The sequence below is a fragment of the Myotis daubentonii genome, chromosome 2 (genome assembly GCF_963259705.1).
Source record: "Myotis daubentonii chromosome 2, mMyoDau2.1, whole genome shotgun sequence".
NCBI classification, from domain to species: Eukaryota; Metazoa; Chordata; class Mammalia; order Chiroptera; family Vespertilionidae; genus Myotis; species Myotis daubentonii.
In genome coordinates, this window is record NC_081841.1 from 123,949,229 (window position 1) to 123,958,795 (window position 9,567).

Sequence of the window (9,567 nt, forward strand, 5' to 3'; positions counted from 1 at the left end):
CTTTTATGTCCTGCCACCAGCTGAACCATATACAAAAGCAAACTGGTTACCACCTTTCCTCCAAAATTAGGTATCTTCTGTACTTGTTTATCTCTGCTGAACTGAACCATTATTTTCCTGATCTCATTCAAGGCTTCTGAAGATCCTTGGCAAGGCCTTCTGCCTTATTCTACATCTCACCCCCTTCTCCACACTGCCCCCCCCCACCCCCATTTGGTACCAAACTGCCATAATTTTATATTTTTCAAATTCTCCTATGCATCCTTTCCTTTCAGTGTTACCTGTACAATCATAGTCTAGAACCTCACTACCTCATTATTAGCACAGGTTTCCTAATTGGACCCTCTCCACCAACCACTCACTCAATCTGAAACCTCTACACGTCACTGAAATGTTTACCATCCCATACCAATACTTTGCAGACACCTACAAATACATTTCTAATGGCAAGACTGAGCCACAACTGAGCCTTTGGTTATAACCACATCTAGGGGACAAATGGGCAAAGCAGAGCCAGAGGAGTAACCAAAGAAGTGGGTATAGAACCAGCAGAGTATACAAGGGAAGGTTAAAAGATGGGAGTAGGCGCAGAAAAAGAAGTGAGAATGATGAGCTTTGTTCCTCAATTCCATCCAAAGTCCTCAAGTCACTGTCTGCATACCAACTATGGTTGGGGAACTGGAAAAGAGGGCCAATCCATGGAGCAACATAAGAACAGGTTAACAGGAAATCTGGGTCTAAGTGGGCAAGTGACTAGTGAGTGGACCCAGGTACTCAGAAGGTCAAGATTACATTGAGGGATTAAAATCACAGGTACCAAGCACTTCACCAATATTTATACTAGACTAGAGGCCCGGTGCATGAAATCGTGCATTGGTAGGGTCCTAGGCCTGGCCGGCAATTAGGGCCGATCTGTGGGCGACCAGTGGGGTGATGGGGGGGGGCCCCACTGACACCGGCCTTGGCTGGGGCCTGCAGGCTGGGGGCAGCTCCTGTGTTGAGCATCTGCCACCTAGTGGTCAGTGCACATCAGAGCGACCAGTTGTACACCAGTCATTCTGCCGTTCAGTCGATTTGCATATTAGGCTTTTATTATATAGGACTAGAGGCCCAGTGTAGGAAAATTTGTGCACTTGGAGGGGGGGCCCTGTGCCCTCTCGCAGTCTGGGGATGTCCTACTGACAGCTTAGGGCCACTCCCTGTGGAGAGCAGGCCCAAGCCTCTGTGGGAGGCGACTGGGCGGGCTGATCAGGGGACAGCACCAGCTGGTGAGCAGCTACCCCTGCCTCCTCAATCACCCCTCTGCCGCTGGTTGCCGCTGCCCCCCCCAATCGCCGTCCCCTCTCTCTGCCCGCTGGCACGCGCCTTGGCTGGCGCCGCCTGCTCACCAGCCCCGCCCCCAGCCGACCTGCCATTCTGCTGTTCGGTCAATTGTAAGGAAATCTAATACTAAAAATGGCATTCTCTATGGCTTAAGTATTCCCTGTGTATTTGTTCAACTCTTTGTCACCTCCTTTAAATCCTGAAAATGATGTGGGGTGTTTTTTATCATAGAAAAAAAATAAAGTGAAGATATTTATTAGGATAAATGTTAATTTTCAGCAATATGTCTCCATGTAACTCTTCCCTTAAGTAGTTTCACCAACCTTAAAGGATACATTCAACAATATGAAATATTCCTATTTTCCAAAGTTTGATCTGCTAAATTATTCATTTATATCTTAGAAGTTTTAATATAAAAGCACTCCTCAAACTAATAGCTTCTACATGAAAGTATCTGAAGATCCTTTCAGTCTAAACTTTTGTGATTCAAAACTGGGGGGTAACTTCTAAGCTGTAAAAAGGTTAAGATATCTACCAATGTTAAATGTATAACAGAAAAAATAAGTACTGTAATGATTAAGTTACTTCAATGATGATGTCTCTAAACACGGAAACAACAAAAATCCTCTGGTTATAATGCTCATCAAAAAAGTATCTTGCCCAGCCAGTGTGCCTCAGTGGCTGAGCCTGGACCTATGACTGGATTCCCGGTCAGGGTACAGCCCAGGTTGCAGGCTGGGACCAAGTGTGGGGCGTGCAGGAGGCGGCCAATCAATGATTCTCTCATCATTGATGTTTCTATCTCTCTCCCCCCTCTACCTTCCCCTCTAAAATCAATAAAAATATATTTTTTAAAAATAAGTATCTTAATTTCAGGAAGTGAAGATTCAGACAAAATGGAGGAGGGGGACTGCAAAGTTGAAATGGTAAATCAATAAAAGTTACCGTGAGAGGAACACACGTGTCATTTTGCTCACATTATTTGCGAAGCATTCTTTCCAGGGCGACCACTTGATCTGCCTTCCACGTCCCAAGAATAAACCCATTCAGTGTCACTATCAACTAGCGAATTGATGTGCTACACCCTCCGCACACAGCAGGCCCGTCCTCCCCCGGGGAGAGGAGAGGGGACGGGCATACCTCCCGGTCGCCGAGCCACAGCCGCTGCTCCGACACGGGGAAGCCCGTCTCCGCCGCGATGCTCTCCTTGACGTCGCGCGCGGTCCAGGACTCCAGAGCGGCCACGGTCCTGCAGCCCACGCAGCCGGGAAGGACGGTCACCCGCAGCCGCCTGTGCGAAAGGCAAAGGGATTCAGTGGGGGCCTCATGGGGGGCCGCGCCCGCCCAGCGCGCCCTCTCTCCCGGGCTCGGTGGCAGGCACGCTCGCGGCCCAGCTCCGGGCCGGGCGGGGTTACCTGCCCCCCATCGTCTGCGTCCCCGCCGAGGGCCCGCGTCCGCCCCAGCGCGGGAGCCTGGTCACAGCCGGCCCTTGCGCGCCGAGAGGCCGGGCGCGGGCCCGGAAGGCTGGATCCTCATCCGTAGACAGGCGCCGCCCGGCCGCGCTCAGCCGCAGTCCCGGGGCGGCAGCCAGAGCCGAGCGGAATCGCCAGAGGAAGCCGTGGCCCCGCGGGAGGAGCACACGGAGGCGGCGGCGGCGCGCTCCCGGGCGGCAAGGGCCTTGGAGACGCCGCCCACGGGCACGCGCCCGCCCGCCCTCCCGCGAGGACCGTTAGCCGAGCCTCCGCCCCGCCCCGCCCCGCCTGTAGCAGCGCGGGTGCCCGGACAGCCTTAAACACGAACTTACGTGGAGCTGTGCGTTTAGAGATGTGTATTCTCCCTGGCGGAGTTCAACAGTTATATGAAATGCAGAACTAGCGCCTACTGTCCTCCAACTCTAACGACTTTTAATCTCTGGAAGCATCTCCAAGTAAGATGTAAAGGAGGGGAGCGTTGTGATTGCAGAACACAAGTGTCTTCCATGGCCCTAGCCGGTTTGGCTCAGTAAATAGAGCCCCGGACTGAAGGGCCCTGGGTTTGATTCAGGTCAAGGGCACATGCCTGCGTTGCAGGCTCGATCCCCAGTAGGGGGCGTGCAGGAGGCAGCTGATCAATAATTCTCTCTCATCACTGATGTTTCTATCTCTCCCTCTCCCTTCCTCTCCGAAATCAATAAAAATATATTAATAAAAAAAATCTTCCATGGTTTCATTTCCTGTTAGTTTTTAAGGCCCAAAAGTAGGGTCAATGACTCAGTTTGCTGAAGAAAGGAGTGCCAGAAGGAAAGTAATAGATGAGACTAAACATCCTATGACATAAAAAATATACGTGATTTATTTTAGCAATATTATCTTATACTATCAGCACCCTAAGTTTTTCTATCACACTTGCAAGCTCTTTGAAATCAGAAATTTGAGCCTTAGAGTTTATGGATCGCCCCAGAGTAACTAACGTTGCTTTGTAATTTGGAAGTGTATGTGGTTTGATGAAGCTTCTGAAAATGTCCTTTCCTCTGGCTTATTTCTCATAGGTATGAATGACACACATTGCAAAAAAAAAAATTGCAACATCTATTAAAACAATTCAAAGGCTGTGTTGTGAACAAGTAAATTTGTGTTCTTCTTGTTTGAATACCTTAAATAGAATTAAATTTTAGTGTTTACCCCCAAATGGTATTAATTACTACTGGTTTTCAATTCCCTCTTCTCACCCACCTCCACAAAAAATATTACTTGGAATTCATTATCAGTAATAAATATACAGAATGCTCCTACAGTGTTCATCCCTTTCTTCTAAACATGTTTAAAAGGAAGAGTGCTTTAAGTCATGCAGGTCTTTCCTACTTAGAACAAATAAGCACATTAAATCAATAAAAGAATATACTATTTCAACAAAAATATCAGGCCAGAAAACCTCATGAACAAATATTTACTTCTTTAATCAGACAAGACTGCACAAACAAATGCATTAGAATATCAACAAGTGGAAAGAATATGAACTGTCACTCCTTGCTATAGCATCAACAGCATACCTACCCCAGCACAAATCTTTCACACCTAACTCCTAAGACAATCCCCAGATCTACTTGCTTCCTTATTCACTCTCCTTGGATATGAATAAGGCCCTAGCTTTCCCATCACTCTTAGGGACAAAAAAACATAGGTGTTGAGCTGAAGACTTGAGAGACCAAGAAATGACTTTAATGGAGAGGATTTCACAAGAAGCAAATTTGGTTGGGGAAGGAGGCTGATCATAAGAAGTTTGAACATCTAGAATTCAAAGTATACTCAGGGTTCATTTTGAAGGGTTAGTTGGCATGGGAACTACAAATCTGGAGCTCAGGAGGGATCCAAAGCTAAAGAAATAGATTCAGCAATCAATTGTTTAATCATTCAGGTAATATTTATTAAACCTTTCCTGTGTCCCAGATGGATACATTTTTAAATGATAAGAACACAACACGAACAAAGCAAAGTCCCCTATCTCACGCTTACACACTAGGGAAGAAAGACACCTATAAACAAATGGACCAATAATATATCAGTTCATCGTATGGAGCCAAGCAGGAAAAGTGCTATTTAAGAAGGGACTATATCTCAAGAAACCAGAAGCACCAATCAGAAAGGATATATGCACCCCTATGTTCATAACAGTACAATTTACCATAGCTAAGATTTGGAAACAGCCTAAGTGCCCATCAGCAGATGAGTGGATTAAAAAAACTATGGTACATCTACACAATGGAATACTACTCTGCTATAAAAAGAAGAAACTTTTACTATTTGCAACAGCATGGATGGACCTGGAGAGCATAATGCTAAGCAAAATAAGCCAGTCAGAGAAAGATAAATATCACATGATCTCACTCATATGTGGGATATATAATGATCAACATAAACTGATGAACAAAAATAGATCCAGAGACAAGGTAGCACTGAACAGAGTGTCCAGCCTCAGAGAGAAGGCAGGGGAGGGGGGGTTAGGGATCAACCAAAGGACTTGTATGCAAGCATATTAGCATAACCAATGGACACAGACACTGGGGCAGTGGGGCTTGCCCTCAGGGGTGGGAGTGGCCAGGGGGAGAGTCAATCAGGGAAAAGGGAGACATGTGTAATACTTTAAACAATAAAAGGGGGGGGGCAGAGGGGGTAGTTGGGGCAGGCCAAGGTAAGAGAGTAAAGGAGCTAGAACTCTTTTCTAAGAAGTTACATTTGAACAGAGGCCTGAATGAAACACAGGAAGATGAAATTACCCAGAAAGAGCTTATATGAGAAGAAACAGGGCAGAGCAACTGGTATAGTTCATGCTTCCATCATCTTTGACCTGAATTTGGTACCATCGCCTCTTACTTGTTCTCCATACTCTACTTATCCCTTCTACAATCCATTCCCCAACCCTCCACAAAATCAAATTTGGAATTGGTGTATGTTTTGTTTACTATGGCTTCCCAGAGCCAGGAAGAAGCCCTAATGTAGAATAGGTGCTCAGTAAATAGAAAGGAAGAAAGAGAGAGAGGGACAGAGGGAAGCAGGGACAGAGGGAAGAAGGGAGAGGGGGAGGAGGGAGAAAAGAAGGAATGAATAAATATCTGGAAAATATAGAAAAGTAAAAAGAAGCTCTAATGCTTCACAGATAAGAAAAAGCTAAAGGAGTTCATTACCACAAAACCAGCATTATATGAAATGCTGGAAGGTATTCTTTAGGAAGAGGAAGAAGAAAAAGGAACTCTTACCATTTGCCACAGCATGGATGGAACTGGAGAGCGGATAAATACCACATGATCTCACTCATTTGTGGAATATAATGAACAACATAAACTGATGAACAAGGACTGATCCAGAGACAGAGAGGCATTGATTGGACTGTCAGGCCTTGGAGGGAAGGTAGGGGAGGGTGGGGGTAAGGGGGAAAGATCAACCAAAGGACTTATATGCAAGCATATAGGCCTAACCAATGGACACGGACAACGGGGGGAGGGGGGGGAGGGCATGAGCGGGGGGGGGGGGGTAGGGGGTAACGTGGAGATAAGGACACATATGTAATATCTTAATAGCTCTAACATTATTTATAATTCTAACACCACAATACAAAAAAAACACTTTTATAAATTGACATTAATAAGTTTTTTTTAATATAATGCAATTATACTATGGGTACATAGTATTTTCAGCATCATTATCACTGTAGAAATCTCATTTCTAATAACTGCCTACTTTTCCATTGAGAAGAAATATCTTAGGCTGCTTAACCCTATTGAAACTTACATGAGTATTTTAATTTTTCAAAAGTTCACAAACTTCAGTAAATATCTTTGTTCATGAACTTTTACCACTATTTAGGTTAAGAAGAAAGTTTGCAAAATTTTTAAGAAATGTTTGGCTGAGCCTTGATCCAATCTTCAGGAGCATATTATGAAACACTTAACAGCAAGAAGCCAAAACATCGGTCCCTTTTTTTAGAGTGAGTCCAAACTCAGTTAGAAATGAAGAGTCTATCCAACCACCTTTTGAGCCTATTTCAGTTGTAGAGATGGGCAAAGAAAATTGTTTTATTGCACTATTTCAGTTGTAGAGATGGGCAAAGAAAATTGTTTTATTGCACTATTTCAGTTGTAGAGATGGGCAAAGAAAATTGTTTTATTGCACAAGCTGGCCTCAACACAATAGAAGCAGAAAACAATGTTATTCTTTCTCATGACATTTGTTTTAACTTGCCTTTCTTTCCATTTTCCTGGATGACATATCCGACATAGCATGGGGCCTAGCTTTCTCACCACTCCCAAGAGATAAAAATATTCCAGTCCCTTCCAATCCCTACAATGGACTCATTTTTGTATTTGTAAAACCTATCTAAGGTAATAATAAAATGCCAGTTCAACCCAATGTAAAAATTCTTTAATCATAATTGGGCTGCCTTTATTCTGATCCATTCTCAGACCCACACATCATATCAACGGCAGTCAGGAAGCACAGATCAAGGCTGAGAGTTAACTTCCCCTGAAACAATATTTCATGATTTTATGAAATGGACTGTGACTAATAGCATGTCTTGGATCATACAGAAACAATAATTTGTCCCTTCTGAAGAATGTTTGCCAGTGATGTAAAGACCAAAGTCTATCAAACTGTTATTCCTTTGTTTAATAAGTCAGCACAAGGCGTTTATCTTGAAAATAAAATATAAGGATATTGTATGCATGCTATTCAGTGAAATCCTAAAGAATGAATTAAAACGATAAGCCAAGGAGAGAAAGGAAAAAGATCTCCAAGGGAGAGAAAACAGCACCTGCAAAATCATGGTGTCAAAAAATTGCTGTAAAGCTGAGGATAAAATTCATGTAAAGGCATAGAAAACATGATTTTAGAGGAGTCTGCAGGAATATGGTCATGAAGTTTCCTTTATGCCACATATGGAGTTACTTAAAGGGGCTAAGGAGCCACTTCCAGATTTTAATTAGGTAGGTGATCAGAATTACATTATACAAAGAATCCTCAGGTGGCAGGACTGAAGATGACTTGGAAGGAGACAAGACTTAAAAATAGAAACAAGAACAAGAAAAAATGTTATCTGTGGGATTAAGTTAAAAGCTTTAAGAAAGAAATTCACAGTGCCAAGTATCACATAGGTAAAGTGCCCACAGGATTTGACCATTGACCACTAGTAGACCGTTATTGAGTTAGTTCTGTGCTCCAGAACCTACAAGAATTTCCCAATGACTGTAGGATCAAGTTCAATTTATTCCGTATAGCATTCAAGACCCATTACAATTTAGCCCCAGGCAGCCTTGTCAGATTCTTCTGAGGTCACCCCACCAACCATAATACAATCTGTCGCCATGAACAGTTTAAAATATGTAACATTTATGGAGTGCTTCCTATGTGCCATGCACCCTACTAAAAGCCTTATATGATTTAGCTCATTTGATCTTCTCAACAACCCCTCCAAGTACATAAAACCTCAATTTTCAGGTAGGGAAAATGAAACTAAACACCTTCCTTATAGTTCCACAGCTATAATTGGGAGAGCCCAAGTTTAAACTCCAAAGCCCAAGCACTATTAAATATTAAACTACAATATTTATAAAATACAACAACTTCATATTGCTTTAGCTATCCCCATGTACTGTACCTGCCTTGTCCTCATCTACCTGTGGTCCTCTTCTTATCACTCTTCATCTGATAAATCCTGAAGTACCAATCCCTGAATCACCACTTCCCCAGGTTCCTCAAGTCTTCCAGGTGCCATTCTCTATATAACTTCTACATTGTATATTTACATTAGTATTATAGCATGTATCACATTTTATTAATTATAATTGATGTTTATTCATTGCAATGGGAGCCCTTTGCATTCCTCTTTGCATCTTAAGAGCCTAGCATAGAGTAATATTGAATAAATGTTACTAAGATTTTTAAAGGAAGACTAGCTCTTCAACCAGAAATGCTGGTGGCCCAGGCAGATTTTATCCACAAACCACATTCAATCAGCAATCAGTCAGATAAATGACACAACATTCCTCCCTTTATGCTAAATAGACATGATTGCTTAACTTTTATTTTTAGTTACATTAAACATGCTTTGGGAAATGAAGTCATATTTCAGAAATAACATTCCTGCACTTTCTACGAAAGAGGGCATTATGCATTCCCTAAAGTGCTGTAATAGTTACGAGAAGATTGCATTGTACAAAATTTACATGATGCTTTTGAATCTACTGTTAATTTTAATGAGAAATAGTTGTTTGGTTGCCAGAAATCCAAGATTATTTAAAATAGCTTTGCCATAGCAAAATTAACCAGAAGGGCCTTGTGTAGTCATGCTGTCAGATATCAGCTGAGTAATCTAAAGGGACCTGGATATTATAAAGGTGACACATCTTGAGTTGTATTAGCCACGTCAGGGAATAATAAAACCACATATGGTTTTTAAATTCCTTTTCCATTTATAATGACCTGTGATTAAGCATTGTCTCTTGGAACATTTTATAGAAAATACAGAGACAGAGTGGACTGGCTATAAAATATGTACATTAAAATAAATTTATTTTATGCTAATAACTAGAATGTCAGACTAGACACAATAGTAGGAAACTTATGACAAAAACCTATAAAACATTGTAACATAAAATTGATTACATTGAACATAAAAAAATATTATAAGCAACAAATACCATAAAACATTTCCTTTTTCTGTTTCTTCCAACTCTTGTAATTATTCCAGTCAGTTAATTTTTATGTTTTGTCC

General features: G+C 42.4%; 1 protein-coding gene across 2 annotated transcripts in view; it reads right to left on the bottom strand.

Moving 5' to 3' along the window:
* SACS (sacsin molecular chaperone) overlaps nt 1-3,009 on the bottom strand; it is a 55,939-nt gene extending 52,930 nt beyond the window's left edge. For both annotated transcript variants that reach the window (XM_059684452.1, XM_059684451.1), the window contains exons 1-2: nt 2,739-3,009; nt 2,464-2,614 (exon numbers count right to left, since the gene is read on the bottom strand). In XM_059684452.1, coding sequence (XP_059540435.1) covers nt 2,464-2,614; nt 2,739-2,749 — 162 coding nt within the window. In that variant the 5' untranslated portion in view covers nt 2,750-3,009. The remainder of the gene's footprint in view (nt 1-2,463; nt 2,615-2,738) is intronic.
* Between the last annotated feature and the right edge of the window lie 6,558 nt (nt 3,010-9,567).